This window comes from Schistocerca americana, chromosome 1 (assembly GCF_021461395.2).
Source record: "Schistocerca americana isolate TAMUIC-IGC-003095 chromosome 1, iqSchAmer2.1, whole genome shotgun sequence".
In the NCBI taxonomy this organism is placed as follows: Eukaryota; Metazoa; Arthropoda; class Insecta; order Orthoptera; family Acrididae; genus Schistocerca; species Schistocerca americana.
The window spans coordinates 395,983,518-395,999,775 of NC_060119.1; the positions used below are offsets into that span (position 1 = coordinate 395,983,518).

The 16,258-nt window shown below is 37.4% G+C and overlaps 1 protein-coding gene across 1 annotated transcript; it reads left to right on the top strand.

Annotated features, from left to right (window-relative positions):
• Positions 1-3,247: 3,247 nt before the first annotated feature.
• On the top strand, positions 3,248-13,255 carry LOC124553395. Its single transcript, XM_047127296.1, has 3 exons — positions 3,248-3,518; positions 4,869-5,650; positions 13,250-13,255. The coding sequence occupies exons 1-3, from the start codon at positions 3,248-3,250 to the stop codon at positions 13,253-13,255; spliced, it is 1,059 nt and encodes a 352-aa protein (XP_046983252.1).
• The last annotated feature ends 3,003 nt before the right edge of the window (positions 13,256-16,258 follow it).

A 16,258-nucleotide genomic window follows, 5' to 3' on the forward strand; every position in this document is an offset into this window, starting at 1 on the left:
TAAGAGCTAGAACGATTTTTGAAAGTTGACAAATACCGCGAAGGTATTCAATCATATTATACTTAGATGCGAGGTCTTTAAGTGATTATGCGATATTTCTCTCATTTGTAAGCCTTGATATCTTCTAATTGTGAGGACGGTAGTTTTTTTTAATGTAAGATGGAAAGTATCAATTATCACAGATTCCACACACCAACTACTTGAATAATAGTATTGTTGCCACTTCTCTCAGTTATTTTAGAAATTCTGAGAGACTGTCATGTCTTCTACCTTGTTTTATCGCATGTCTTCCGAAGCTTTGAAATTCTAACTCTTCTAAATAGACAACACATGAGACCTTACAATGAAATGAACACCCTTAGCTGCCTACAGTCGTTGATATACGTCAACGGGGACAGATGAAAATGTGTGCCCCGACCGGGACTCGAACCTGGGATCTCCTGCTTACACGGCAGATGCGCTATCCATCTGAGCCACCGAGGGCACAGAGGATAGCGCGACTGCAGGGATTTATCTCTGGCACGCCTCCCGCGAAACCCCCATTCTCAACATATTGTTCCTTACTACATTCGTAGTACATATACATGAGACCTTTTCGTACCATCTCGTGCAATACCTCAGCAGACTGCCCACCTACCTGCTAACCCTCTGCGTTTGACAATTGAATTCCTTCTCCACTCTTCATGTTCCCAACCTTACTTTTAATTTCCTCGAAAGCTAACTTGATATTTCTATAAACTGTGCATGTCCTTCCAAAGCCCAACTCGTTTTAGAAAATCTGAACCAAGTTTGAAATGAAAGTTATTTACTGAAAGAGATGTTAATGAGAACAACTAATGTGCTTCCACATATGAAGGAAAACAGTGTTCAGGTATTGATGATATATTTCACTGAATTTGGTCAAGTATTTGAATGGAGCAAAACTAAGACTTCCTGTAAATTATGCAGTGGAATACTAACAAAGAGTTGAGAAGGGAGAAATGGGGTATCAAAATGACCATTGTTAGGTCTACTTCCTCAAAAAAGCTTTAACTGCTTAAAAGTAAATAGAGTAATTAATAAAAACTCACTTAGTGAATTAACAGAAAATTCTTTTGCGAGTTCTCATAGGCAAATGAAGAGTGAGAAATGGCCAAATGGGTTATCAAGTTGATCAATGTGTGGTCTAATTTTGCAAAACAAAAAAATGGTTGCCTGAAACTAATCACGGTAATTAAGAAAAAACTTAAAATGTGATCTGAGGGAATTTGAAATATTTCGGGAATGGCTGCTGTATAAATAAAGTTTCAAAACATATCAAATTACTGCATACATTCCCTGTTTCTCTTGATCTACTGTGTGGTAATTACACTGAAGCTACTCACAGAGGTCCAGCATATGCTGTAATTATCATGTGGCAGTAATACTTGGCAGATATAGTATTCTGTAAACACAGAACTGATTTACACAGGAAAAAGTTAGTTCCAATCTTAGCCACCATGTGAAAATCTAGTGCTTTACACTGTTTGTATGATGGTATGACATTCACGTTGTCATTTGACAAGCTGTAACGTGAGTCAACAGTATTAATATCAAGAAGGGAGATGCTATGCTGCTAGTGAAACTTTTTTATATGAACAGCATCAATTACAGTGTTGCATTGAGAGAGACACTGACTGAAAGGTGTGAGGATAGACCGGATGTCATTATATGGTTCAAAGAAAATGATGATGACATTAAAAAAACACAGATGAACTAGGTGTGGCACCTGGAAGAGGAAGGGTCCTATCTCAAGGGAAGTTATTGACAAGGTTGCTGTTGCTGTGATTGAAAATGCAGCACATGCTCCAGGTAGTGTTAGTGTCACAAGAAATGTCCATCTCTTAGTCAACAGTATGAAAAATAATAATTATATTACACTGGTATCCACATAAGATTCAGGTGGTGCAGTAACTGAAACCTCACAATCACCAATGTTCTGAATTTGCTCTTTGGGTTTTGGCATTGATCAAAGTTGACGACAATATTCACTGAACTGATGAGACACATTTTAAACTACAAGGTGCAGAGAATACACAGAACAGCCAGCTTTGGGGTACTGTTAAACCATAGATTCTGAACAAAGAGCCATTACATTAACTGTGTATGATTGTATGGTGTGGCTTCACAAGTACCTTTATTATTGGTCTGTTCTTCGAAGGAAATACACCCAGAGGGCCCATCAGGTGTACCATTATGTCTGCATGTTATCAAGACCTCCTTGTACAGTATGTGATTCCTGCTTGGGAAGAGTACAACTGTTTTGAAACTGCTGTTTTCATGCAAGATGTGGCAACCCCTCATATTGCTTACCCAGTGAAAGAACTGCTTAATGAAACCTTCCACAAATGTGCTGTCTCCAGAGGTTTTCCAGATACATGGCCTGCAAGATCATCTGATCTGAATCCAGTGACTTTTTGCTCTGTTTGTATCTGAAAGACTGCATTTACCAGTGTCACATTTGGTTTCTACCTGATATGAATGCCAGTTTACAGGAACACGTTGCTCAGATTCTACCAGAACTGCTAAGAGTAACTGGTGATCTCATAATTTTATGGCTGTAGCATCTTTTCACGATCTCTGGTGTTCATACTGACCAAAATTTGTAAGTGGTGGTTTATAACAAAATCAGAATGATACCTTTCTCACTTGTTGGACATTTTCTGGCCTTGTACAATCCCTAATTCATTACACTGGAGTGTTGCTATGTTGTGCCGACACAATTTGAGGAGTAACACCAATCATGTTTTATTCTGCTTCCTAATGAAGAGATCCATGATAATACTGAAAGAAATATGGAACAGTACAAAGTATCATAACTAAAGAATACATCAATATACAACCTCATAGATGAGCATATAATAAGCAAGTAAACATAAGTGAAACTGATGGCCCAGTGCTCCTGGCTTATAGTGGGCTCTTGGGGTCATGTCCTTGCTATGCTGTCTGTCCAGGTTGGGAAACCACTTTTCTAAGCTGGCTTTTGAGACACTTGTTTTATGTGCTGTTTGATTATGGCCTATAAGGTTACAACACACCTTTCCCCTTGGGCAAAAGAGTTCACTACTATGGAGATGTCCATGTCTTCATTAGTAGGTGACAACTGCTGCAGCAGGTGTCATGCTGTCACAAGAGAATATGGAGTGAAATGGCATAGGTGCTGATAGGCATACCACCCATTCCATTGTGAGAGGTTATAAGGGAGCACTAGTGTGATGGTGATGTATCCATGTCCACATACAGGAAGGCATTCAGTGATGGAAGTCATAGAGCAGATGGAAGTGGTGGTGGCTCAGGCTCCAGATATGGAGGTAGCCTGGCACTGACTACTCAAACTGGCAGCAGCAGTATCCAGAGTGAAAATAGAGCCAGAGCTGGAAGAGGCGTGGATCATACCTTGGGGCTGGTGCAAATGGTGGAGGTGGTCGTATGGGCAGAAAGCTCTTCAGTGCACAACCAGTTGTGTATGGATGGAGTGTTGTGGTGCCAAGTTATCAAAGGTGGGCACAATGCAGAGGCAGCAGCCTCAGCAGCAATGGACAATTGCTGGTACCAGCACATATTGGAAAATATGAAATTTTTGTAGCTCATTCAAAATAGGAACAGTTTCTATTTGTATTTGTGAGTAGTACTGTTGCGCCTAATTCAGAGATTTAGAAGTGTACACAACAGAGTCTTCAGACCTGTCCACATATTTGTGCATGAGAATGGGCACAAGGTGATATTGGGAGATGTTTTTGGCCAAAAAAGGTGTTGACATGGTTAGAAGGAAACCAAGCAAGGTGCAATATTGACCCTTTCAGGGGTGTGTCTAGTGAAAAGGAAAATCTTTACATAAGAGAGCATGGACCAATCTGGCTGTGTCAGGGAGAAATTTATGGTAGTACACAATCTTCCTGAGAAAGGTTTGCAAATCTTTGACATCGGTAGACTACAGCAAAACTGTAGTGGAATTTTTTGGTGCAAAGGCTTGATGCCAGCATTTGAGACTTCAAAACTGAAACAGACAAAAGACTGCTGAAAAAAATTGTGACTTGTCCAAGATAAATTTGAAACCGGTGGCCTGTAGTGCCATGGAAAAGGCACATAAGTTACACAAATGTCCATCTTTTGAGACCACAATATTTTCCAGGCAGCTAATGCACCCTGGCAAGGAGACTGTGAGTTGCTCCAAAAGTCACTGAAAAATGGAAGGTGCACTAGCCATGCTGAATGGTAGCTGCTGGTATTGATATAAGCCAAAGAAGGCATTTACTACAAGCAAATGTTTGGAAGCATCTAGAGGCATTTGTAATCAGGATTCTGACAAGTCTATTTTGGAAAGATATTGGCCTCCAGATGTCAGTATATATATATATATATATATATATATATATGTATATATAATTTTTTTCGAGATGTCAGTATATATATATATATATATATATGTATATATAATTTTTTTTTCGAGATGTCAGTATATATATATATATATATATATATATATACACTCCTGGAAATTGAAATAAGAACACCGTGAATTCATTGTCCCAGGAAGGGGAAACTTTATTGACACATTCCTGGGGTCAGATACATCACATGATCACACTGACAGAACCACAGGCACATAGACACAGGCAACAGAGCATGCACAATGTCGGCACTAGTACAGTGTATATCCACCTTTCGCAGCAATGCAGGCTGCTATTCTCCCATGGAGACGATCGTAGAGATGCTGGATGTAGTCCTGTGGAACGGCTTGCCATGCCATTTTTTTTCGAGATGTCAGTATATATATATATATATATATATATATATATATATATATATATAATTTTTTGTCGGAGTGTCAGTATATGTCGAGGTGTCAGTATACGTCGAGGTGTCAGTATACGTCGAGGTGTCAGTATACGTCGAGGTGTCAGTATACGTCGAGGTGTCAGTATACGTCGAGGTGTCAGTATACGTCGAGGTGTCAGTATACGTCGAGGTGTCAGTATACGTCGAGGTGTCAGTATACGTCGAGGTGTCAGTATACGTCGAGGTGTCAGTATACGTCGAGGTGTCAGTATACGTCGAGGTGTCAGTATACGTCGAGGTGTCAGTATACGTCGAGGTGTCAGTATACGTCGAGGTGTCAGTATATGTCGAGGTGTCAGTATATGTCGAGGTGTCAGTATATGTCGAGGTGTCAGTATATGTCGAGGTGTCAGTATATGTCGAGGTGTCAGTATATGTCGAGGTGTCAGTATATGTCGAGGTGTCAGTATATGTCGAGGTGTCAGTATATGTCGAGGTGTCAGTATATGTCGAGGTGTCAGTATATGTCGAGGTGTCAGTATATGTCGAGGTGTCAGTATATGTCGAGGTGTCAGTATATGTCGAGGTGTCAGTATATGTCGAGGTGTCAGTATATGTCGAGGTGTCAGTATATGTCGAGGTGTCAGTATATGTCGAGGTGTCAGTATATGTCGAGGTGTCAGTATATGTCGAGGTGTCAGTATATGTCGAGGTGTCAGTATATGTCGAGGTGTCAGTATATGTCGAGGTGTCAGTATATGTCGAGGTGTCAGTATATGTCGAGGTGTCAGTATATGTCGAGGTGTCAGTATATGTCGAGGTGTCAGTATATGTCGAGGTGTCAGTATACGAGGTGTGGCTAGAAAAAAACCGGACTAGTACTGGTGAAACAATAGAACGAATGCAATAAGGCTGAAAGTCGCGTGGCCTGTCACGTGACTCTCGCTCCGCCTACTGCTCGAGTTTCATCTGCCTCCTGCACTCAGTCTGCCTGTGGTGTCTATTTTAAGTAGTTGACGTTTTGTCTGTGCATCGGAAAACGTTGAGTGTACAGAAAGAACAGCGTGTTAACATCAAATTTTGTTTCAAACTAGACAAATCTGCAAGTGAAACGTTTGTAATGTTACAACAAGTGTACGGCGATGATTGTTTATCGCGAACATAAGTGTTTGAGTGGTTTAAACGATTTAAAGATGGCCGCGAAGACACCAGTGATGACACTCGCACTGGCAGACCATTGTCAGCAAAAACTGATGCAAACATTGAAAAAAATCGGTAAACTTGTTCGACAAGATCGCCGTTTAACAATCAGAGCAGTGTCTGAGTTAACAGGGGTTGACAAGTGTTAGGCAGATTCTTCATGAAAGTTTCAACATGAACAAAGTGTGTTCAAAAATGGTTCCAAAGTGTCTCACAATTGAACAGAAGGAACGCCGAAGAATGATTTGCTCTGACATCCTGGAAAACATTGAAAGTGATCCCACCTTCTTACAAAATGTTATTACTTGCGATGAATCGTGGTTTTTTACTTACGATCCCGAAACTAAACGCCAATCGATGCATTGGAAAACTCCTGGTTCTCCACGACAAAAAAAAGCACGAATGTCAAAATCGAAATTCAAGGCAATGATGATTGTTTTTTTTTTTTGACATCAAAGGGATTGTGCACATTGATTGGGTACCAGAGGGACAAACAGTGAATCAGCATTACTACATTAGCGTCCTGGCTACCCTGCGTGAGCGAGTACGGAGAAAACGGAACGATTTGTGGAGAAAAAAGTCATGGATCCTTCACCAAGACAATGCCCCAGCTCACAGTGCGTTGTCAGTGAAGACGTTTTTGGCAAAACACAACATTCCCATCTTAGATCATCCACCCTACTCACCTGATTTGGCCCCCTATGACTTTTTTCTTTTCCGTAAAGTCAAGTCAGCTTTGAAAGTAACTAGAATTGAGACTGTTGAAGCAGTAAAAGAAAAAGCGACGGAAGTAATGTATGGACTTACCGAAAATGATCTGCAGCATTGCTATGAACAGTGGAAAATTCGTATGGAGCGGTGTAGAGACCGAGGAGGAGAGTACATTGAAGGAGATAACATGAAATTGTAAATAATTGAAAATAAATGTTTTTTCTAGCATCAGTCCGGTTTTTTTCTAGCCGCACCTCCTGTTTCGAGATGTCGGTACACTTCGAGGCGTCAGTACACTTCGAGGCGTCAGTATATTTCGAGAGGTTGATAATTTTCAAGAGGATAATATTATTTCCAGCTGATAAATGTTAGCTTACCCAGGAGAATGGCTAGCAATGTGAAATTCTGGCATTACGTTACTAAGAAAACAAATGACAGAAACGGGAGGTTTTCTTGCGTTTTTACTACAAATTAAGACTTCTCGCATTTTCTTGGGTAATGTGGTTGCTATACCTAGGCTTGTGCAATATCTTAAGGTCCTAGCTGAACTGCAAGGCACTTCAAGCAGTCAGTAAATGAAGATTCGATTGCTACAACATGACCTGTTATATGGGTTATGTGTCTATTGCATTAACTTAGAATCTTAGATTTTGTACAGAATGTAGAGCCTGGAATTAACAGTACATAATAAAAAATTCCAGCTGATAAATGTAAACTTTCTGAAGAGAAAGGCAAGAAATTAGATGTTCATCGTGTGATCAATATTTTTCGAGAATCTATATTTTTCGAACGATCGATATTCTTTGAGAAATCTAAAGTTATACTTCGTATATTAATTGCTGTTGTAATAAAGTTTAGTGCACCAAGAACTGATGATGCATCTGCTAAGTGTAGTGAAAGTGTAGATCTACAGATGCACTCCCGTGTGCAGTAGCTCCTGCTAGAGGGTGTAAACTGTTCATCCTGTACCAATACCGTTATCTACTATAGAAGACGTAAGAAGAAAGGTTAATAAGGGCAGTAGTAATCAAAAACTTAAATTATTTAATCGTGAGAGTGCTATATCTGGTTGCACCAATTATTAATGGTACAAGTCAATTTCCAAATACCCCAATTATAGTAGTCATTACTATGAAGAAAATTATTACAAATGTGGGGGCTGTAATAATAACATTATAAATCTGGTCATCTCCAATTAGAGATCCTGGTTGACCTAATTCAGCATGAATAAGTATTCTTATTGATGTTCCTACCATTCCTGCCCAGGCTCCTAATAGAAATTATAAAGTACCAATGTCCTTGTGGTTTGTTGAGACTGTAAATCTACTTATGAGATGTTTTCTCTCTTACCATACTCTGGTCTTATACTTAATTATGATTCTGGAGGTGTAAACTTTCACTAAGGCCTAAAAGATAATTATTTTAATTATAACTTTGAAGGTTATTAGTTTAATTAACTTAAGTCCTTAGTATAGTAAGGTTAAGGTTGATGTTGAAATCAATTCTATTGTTGAAATTATTACAATCATAGGAAGAATAATTCTTGTTATTTGAGACTTCATCTTTATAGATCATAAATTTATGGTATATGATATAATTAGGGCCAAGAATCTAATATGTATGTAATAATAATGTGTAATTGTAGTTGGTACAACTATAATAATTATAATGGTTGTTATGTTGTATTCTGCTAATGACTATTACAATTCATTTTGGTAGGAATCCAAGAAATTTTGGTAAACCACCTAGAGATAGTAGGGATAAAAATATTATGAATTTAATTTCAGTTTTTATGTTTCTAGCTGAGTAAATCTGATTTATAAAGAATAAATTTATTTGCTTGAATAATAAGACTATGATTAGTCTTAGTAATGAGTAAATAATAAAATATAGTTCCCAGATGATTTCTCTGACTGTTATAGCTTTGATTCACCCCAAATGTCTAATGGAGGAGTATGTTAGAAGTTGTCATAATGATGTTTGATTTAAACCTCCTATTGCCCCAAAATTTATTCTTAAAATGATAATGCTTCAAATAAAGATTCTTAGCTGAATACAATATGATAGTACCATTATTGGGGCAATTTTTTTTCATGTTACTAATATTAAACCACGCGACCGCTACGGCCGCCGGTTCTAATCCTGCCTTGGGCATGGATGTGTGTGATGTCCTTAGGTTAGTTAGGTTTAAGTAGTTCTATGTTCTAAGGGACTGATGACCTCAGATGTTAAGTCCCATAGTGCTCAGAGCCATTTAAGTCATTTTGTTATCTATCTCTCGAAAAATACCGATCTCACAAGATTGACATTTTTCGAGATATAGATAACAAAATGGTTTAAATGGCTCAGAGCACTATGGGACGTAACTTCTAAGGTCATCAGTCCCCTAGAACTTAGAACTACTTCAACCTAACTAACCTAAGGACATCACACGCATCTATGCCCAAGGCAGGATTCGAACCGGCGACTGTATCAGTCGCATGGTTCCAGACTGGAGGGCCTAGAACCTCTTGGCCACTGCAGCCGGCCTTCACTTAACAATAGTTGTTGTAAAGTCAATAGGCGAACTAGTGGTTGCCATGGTTAGCGTAAATGCCAGTGCAAAGGTATGGCAGAAGGATTCTTTCTAATGAAGTTGTTGCAAAAGTGGAATGGCAAAGACTGTCAAGTCTTATTATTGAGTAGCAACATGTCTTTATTGAAAGAATTTTCAATGAGAAGGCTGCAATAGTCTTTCGCTGACAAGTACAGCACATGCTGCACAGAAATGATACGACGTAGTTGCACGTATGTATGAAATATTGTCTATGAAAATCGCATGTAGGTTCCACATTTTTTAAACTAAATTACGTGTGAATATTTTAAAAAGTCATTGCTATTACTTATGTTGCATGCCTGTCTTATAAACAAATAAAAATAATGAAAATGGAGGAATTTAAAATTTCAACACTAAGGGCCGTTGTGTCAAAAATAAAAGGATGCGAATAGATAATATGCAGACTAAAGGCATATAAGCAAACATTCTAAAAAGAGAAAGTCTTTACAAACTAAAGATAAAATAGTCCCTAAGAGTCTTAATTTTAAAAAACGAAGGCCAGAAGAATGAACATTCTAAAACAGATCATCGAAAAGCTCAAAGAAATGTGTCATTGAATTGAAGTTGTTCATTTAAAACAGATAATGGATTACTTTTGTGAAGTGAAAAGATTTCAATTTCTTCTAAAGTATTGAGCAGTAGTCCTTTTGGCACAGTATGTAATATTTTCAAATTGTTAGAAATGCAACTCTAGGAATGTGTCTCAGCAGGAGTAAAAGCAATTTTGCATAGATTGGTTATTCTTGGATAAACGTTATGTACCTTTGGTGAAACATCTTGAGAACACACATTTTGTTGAGTAACAATGGCATGCAGCTTTACTGAATGGTTAAATTATGAATGCGTCCCCTTGGGTAAAATATTACGGAGGTAAAATAGTCCTCCATCCGGATCTCTGGGTTGGGACTACTCAAGAGGATGTCTTTATCAGGCGTTCTATGGATCAGAGCGTGGAATGTCAGATCCCTTAATCGGACAGGTAGGTTAGAAAACTTAAAATGGGAAATGGATAGGTTAAAATTATATATACTGGGAATTAGCGAAGTTCGGTGGCAGGAGGAACAAGACTTTTGGGTAGGTAAATACAGGGTTATAAATACACAATGAAATAGGGCTATTCCAGGAGTAGGTTTAATAATGAATGAAAAATAGGAGTGCGGGTAAGTTGTTGCAAACAGCATAGTCAACGCATTATTGTGGCCAAGGTAGAAATGAAGCCCATGCCTACTACAATAGTACAAGTTTATATGCCAACTAGTTCGGCAGATGAAGAAATTGTTGAAATATATGATGCGATAAAAGAAATTATTCAGGTAGTGAAGGAAGACGAAAATTTAATAGTCATGGGTGACTGGAATTCGATAGTAGGAAAAGGAAGAGAAGGAAACGTAGTAGGTGAATATGGATTGGGGGTAAGAAATGAAAGAGTAAGCTGTCTGGTAGAATTTTGCACAGAGCTTAACTTAATCATAGCTAACACTTGGTTCAAGAATTAAAAAAAAGGTTGCATACATGGAAGCAGCCTGGAGCTACTGACTGGTTTCAGACAGATTATATAATTGTAAGACAGGGATTTAGGAACCATGTTTTAAATTGTAAGACATTTCCAGGGGCACATATGGACTCTGACCACAACCTATTGGTTATGAACTGTAGATTAAAACTGCAGAAACTGCGAAAGGGTGGGAATTTAAGAAGATGGGACCCGGATAAACCGACTAAACCAGAGGTTGTAGAGAGTTTCAGGCAGAGCATAAGGGAACAATTCACAGGAATGGGGGAAAGAAATACAGTAGAAGCAGGATGGGTAGCTCTAGGGATGAAGTAGTGAAGGCAGCAGACGATCAAGTAGGTAAATAGACGAGGGCTAGTAGAAATCCTTGGGTAACAGAAGAGCTATTGAATTTAATTGATGAAAGGAGAAAATATAAAAATGCAGTAAATGAAGGAGGCAAAAGGGAATACAAACGTCTCAAAAATGAGATCGACGGGAAGTGCAAAATGGCTAAGCAGGGATGGATAGAAGACAAATGTAAGGATGTAGAGGCTTATCTCACTAGGGGTAAGATAGATACTGCCTACAAGAAAATTAAAGAGACCTTTGGAGAAAAGAGAGACACTTGCATGAATATCAAGATCTCAGATGGAAACCCAGTTCTAAGCTAAGAAGGGGAAGCAGGAAGGTGGAAGGAGTATATTGAGGGTCTATACAAGGGCGATGTACTTGAGGGCAATATTATAGAAGTGGAAGAGGATGTAGATGAAGATGAAATGGGAGATACGATACTGTGCGAAGAGTTTGACAGAGCACTGAAAGACCTATGTCGGAATAAGGTCCTGGGAGTAGACAACATTCCATTAGAACTACTGACAGCCTTAAGAGAGCCAATCCTGACAAAACCTTACCATCTGGTGAGCAAGATGTATGAGACAGGCGAAATACCCTCAGAATTTAAGAAGAACATAATAATTCCCATCCCAAAGAAAGCAGGTGTTGACAGATGTGAAAATTACCTAACTACCAGATTAATAAGACACGGCTGCAAAATGCCAACGCGAATTCTTTACAGAGGAATGGAAAAACTCGTAGAAGCCGACATCGGGGAAGATCAGTTTGGATTCTGTACAAATGGTGGAACACGTGAGGCAATACTGACCCTACGACTTATCTTAGAAGCTAGATTAAGAAGACGCAAACCTACGTTTCTAGCATTTATAGACTTAGAGAAGGCTTTTGAGAATGTTGACTGGAATACTCTCTTTCAAATTCTGAAGGTGGCAAGGGTAAAATACAGGGAACGAAAGGTAATTTACAATTTCGACAGAAACCAGATGGCAGTTATAAGAATCGAGGGACATGAAAGAGAAGCAGTGGTTGGGAAGGGAGTGAGACAGGGTTGTAGCCCCTCCCCGATGTTATTCAATCTGTACATTGTGCAAGCAGTAAAGGAAACAAAATAAATATTCGGAGTAGGTATTAAAATACATGGGGAAGTAAAAACTTTGAGGTTCACCGATGACATTGTAATTCTGTCAGGGACAGCTAGGGACTTGGAAGGGCAGTTGAAAGGAGGATATAGAATGTAGATCAACAAAAGCAAAACGAGGAAAATGGAATGTAGTCGAATTAAGTCGGGTTATGCTGAGGGAATTAAGAAATGAAACACTTAAAGTAGTAAAGTAGTTGTGCTATTTGGGGAGCAAAGTAACTCATGATGGTCGAAGTAGAGAGGATATGAAATGTGGGATAACAATGGCAAGGAAGGCTTTTCTGAAGAAGAGAAATTTGTTAACATCGAATACAGATTTAAGTGTCAGTAAGTCGTTTCTGAGAGTATTTTTATGGAGTGTACCTATGTATGGAAGTGAAACATGGACGATAAATAGTTTGGACAAGAAGAGAATAGAAGCTTTCGAAATGTGGTGCTACAGAAGAATGCTGAAGATTAGATGGGTAGATCACTTAATGTGGAGGTATTGAATAGAATTGGGCAGAAGAGGAGTTTGTGGGACAACTTGACTAGAAGAAGGGATCGGTTGGTAGGACACGTTCAGAGGCATCAAGGCATCACGAATTTAGTATTGAGGGGCAGTGTGGAGGGTAAAAATTGCAGGGATAGACGAAGAGATGAATACACTATGCAGATTCAGAAGGTTGTAGGCTGCAGTATTTACTGGGAGATGAAGCAGCTTGCACAGGATAGACTAGTATGGAGATCTGCAAGAAACCAGTCTCAGGACTGAAGACCACAACAACAACAAGGGCTGCAATTTTCTTATTGTGCTTATTAAGAATAGTTTGTCATACTGCATTAATTTTGTCATCTGTAAAGTTAAGTAACTGTGAAAATATTAATGTTGACAACTGATTGCTAATTTTTAAATGTAAATTGTAGGTTTCAAGATTTCATGCATCTTGTTCTTTTTATGCATCTTTAATTTCAGATCTAAACCACAGAATGCTACTCTTCTGTCATAAAATTTTTTCTATATTTGATCTGGTATTAAAACTAATTTTTACATAATTAGGAATCACATGATTCATTAGGCATTGTTTGTTAAAAGATATTTTGGAAATAAGTTTCATAATTTTAGTGAGTAACCCTCTAAATTTCTTGTAATCTCCCAACACATGACTTGGCAATAAATTAATTACTTTTGAATAAGTTATGGGAGGGACAGTGATCAATGTGTTACAAACATTTACTATCAAAAACAGTCTTCATTAAATTTTGTTTACTATGTGACCGGTTTCGACCACTACTGTGGTCATCCTCAGACCTACGAGTTGTATACTAAATGCTAACTAGAGGGCTACATGCATTAAAGAAAATATGTAAAGTTATAAAGCTATAAAACGATGAATTACCAGTAAGTAAGAACCTCCTTCAGCTGGAGAATCACTAGTGGAGAAACCAGTGCAGGTCTTACTATATATAATGGAGGCTCCACCCACTTCTGACGGTATGATGTTATTGCTGACCAATGAGTTATAAGTCGAATAACAATGTAAAATTTCCTTGTTAAAAGAACATTGTGAAGAAATAAATATAAACGCACACTAAACATAGCTTATTTAACAGCTATTCTCAATTAAGAAGCGTCAAAAGTATTTAAAGATGTAGGACAAATGAACTTCGTTTTCACAACACATGGGTTGCCCTCTCAAGGCCTGTTAGTGAACCATTTGGAACTACTGGTTGCCATGGTGAAGTTGGACGCCGTTCCAAAGATGAGGCAGCACACTTCTTTCCACTGAGGTCGTAAAGTCGATATGCAAACTAGTGGTTGCCATGGTGAGGATAAACGCCAGTGCAAAGATGTGGCAGCAGGCTTATTTCTAACGAAGTTGTTGCAAAAGTGGAATGGCAAAGACCGTCATGTCGGGTGACATACTATTGAGCAGCAACATGTCTTTATTGAAACGATTTTCAATGAATAGGCTACAATAATCTTTAGCTGACATGTGTAGAACATGCTGCACAGATACGATACAAAGTAGTTGTGCATATTTACGAAATTTTGTGTATGAAATTGGTATGTAGAACCATTTTTTTTTAAATGGAATTAAATGGAAGGAATTTAAAATTTTAATACTATGAGCCATAGTGTCAAAATCAAATGGATGTGAATTAGCAATATGCAGTCTAAAAGCATACAAGCAAACATTCTAAAAACAGAGATTCAGGCATAAAATAATGTTTCGTGATATAAAATTATAAAGTAATGATAAAGTATTTCCTATAAGCCTTAATTTTAAGAACGAAGGACAGAAGAGTGAACATTCTAAAGCAGACCATCGAAAAACTTAAAGAAATGTTTGTCTTTGAACTGGAGTTGTTCGTTTAAAACAGATAACAGAATCTTTTTGTGAAGTGAAAAGATTTCAATTTCTTCTAAGGTGATTCGTAGTAGTTCTTTTGGCACAGTATGTAATATTTTCAAATTGTCAGAAATGCAACCCTCAGAATGTTTGTATCAAAAAAGATGTTGACCAACCAATTTAAAATGTGTTAGAAAGTGACGGCCAGTTTGACCAATATACTGTTTCTCACAGTCACTACATAGTATTTTGTAAATGCCCAACTTTTGGTACATATGTCATTCCCCAGTTGTATGCTTTTCAGTGTCATCTGTAGTGGTTTATTGAGTTTAAATGCTGCTTGTGCAGCCCTTGTTAGTCACCAAAATGTGTGTTCACAAGATGTTTCACCAAATGTACATAACTTTTATCCAAGAGTAACCAATCTATGCAAAATTACTTTTACTCCTGCAGAGCCAACACTTTTAAGCAAAGGCCTAAAATATAATTTTGCTCTAGAATTGAGCAATGCAAATAGTAAACGTGTGATTGCTGACGTAAAGATTGCTGCAAAACATACATAATTCAGTAGCTCTGAAATATGTGACACTGCACTTACAACGAAAGATGGTACTAGTAATGAAAAAGATAAAAATAGACATAATAATGAATTAAAACTTGTAAAATAAATCAACAAGAAATTAATAAATAATAAAGCCATTGCATTAAAATCAGATAAAGGGAACACTCTTTGTTGTTACTAGTGAAGATGATTATGTTTCTAGGACTTTACAATTTTTTAACACTAATGGAACATTTGAGGTTAATAAAGACCCAACTTCAAGATTTCAAACAAAAATTAAAAAGCTGATTGATGATAGTGACTCTTTACTTTCACCTAAAGATAAAATAACACTTATAGTTATGAACCCCACTTCACCTAAGTTGAGATCACAAATCAAATTACACAAACCAATTTTCCAATTTGTCCAATTGTTAATAATATCAACAGTCCCTCTTATAACCTGAGCAAAAAACTTAATCAAATCTTAAAATCCTTTTACATTTATGAAGAAAACTATGGTATTAAAAACAATTTTGAATTAACTAAATTAATTTACAATGTGGATATACCAAAAACGAAAGGTTTGCATCTTTGGACATCACAAATTTTTACACGAATGTATCTGTTCAAGAGACTATCTCTATTATTAGAGATAACTGAATGTATCATAATAGAGTTCATTGAACTGTTAGCATTATTCTAGATTTTAATTATTTTTCATTTAATAATAAAATATATATTCAGGAATGTGGACTTGCAATGTGGAATTCCCTGGCTATATATCTTCATCAGTTATGTTGAAATACAATTTTTCAAAAATAATCCAGAGACAACAAATAAAATTATATATTACAAAAGATATGGTGATGACCCATTGCTATTACATAACATTTCTAAGGAAGAAACTGATGCTTTCGCTAACAACTTAAATAATTTAAACCCAAAACTTTAATTTACAGTAGAACACGAAAGTAGCAATAGTATTAATTTCCTGGACCTCACAATTGTAAATAAGATTGGAAAACATAATATTTCTATCCTTAGAAAACCCAAATCAACCGACATAATAATCAATGCTACATCGTGC

Coding starts and splice junctions, on each gene's coding strand:
- LOC124553395 (XM_047127296.1), top strand. CDS start 3,248: ATGTCCACATACAGGAAGGCATTCAGTGATGGAAGTCATAGAGCAGAT. Junction 3,519..4,868: donor GTGGTGCCAAGTTATCAAAG/GTGGGCACAATG, acceptor TCGAGGTGTCAG/TATACGTCGAGGTGTCAGTA.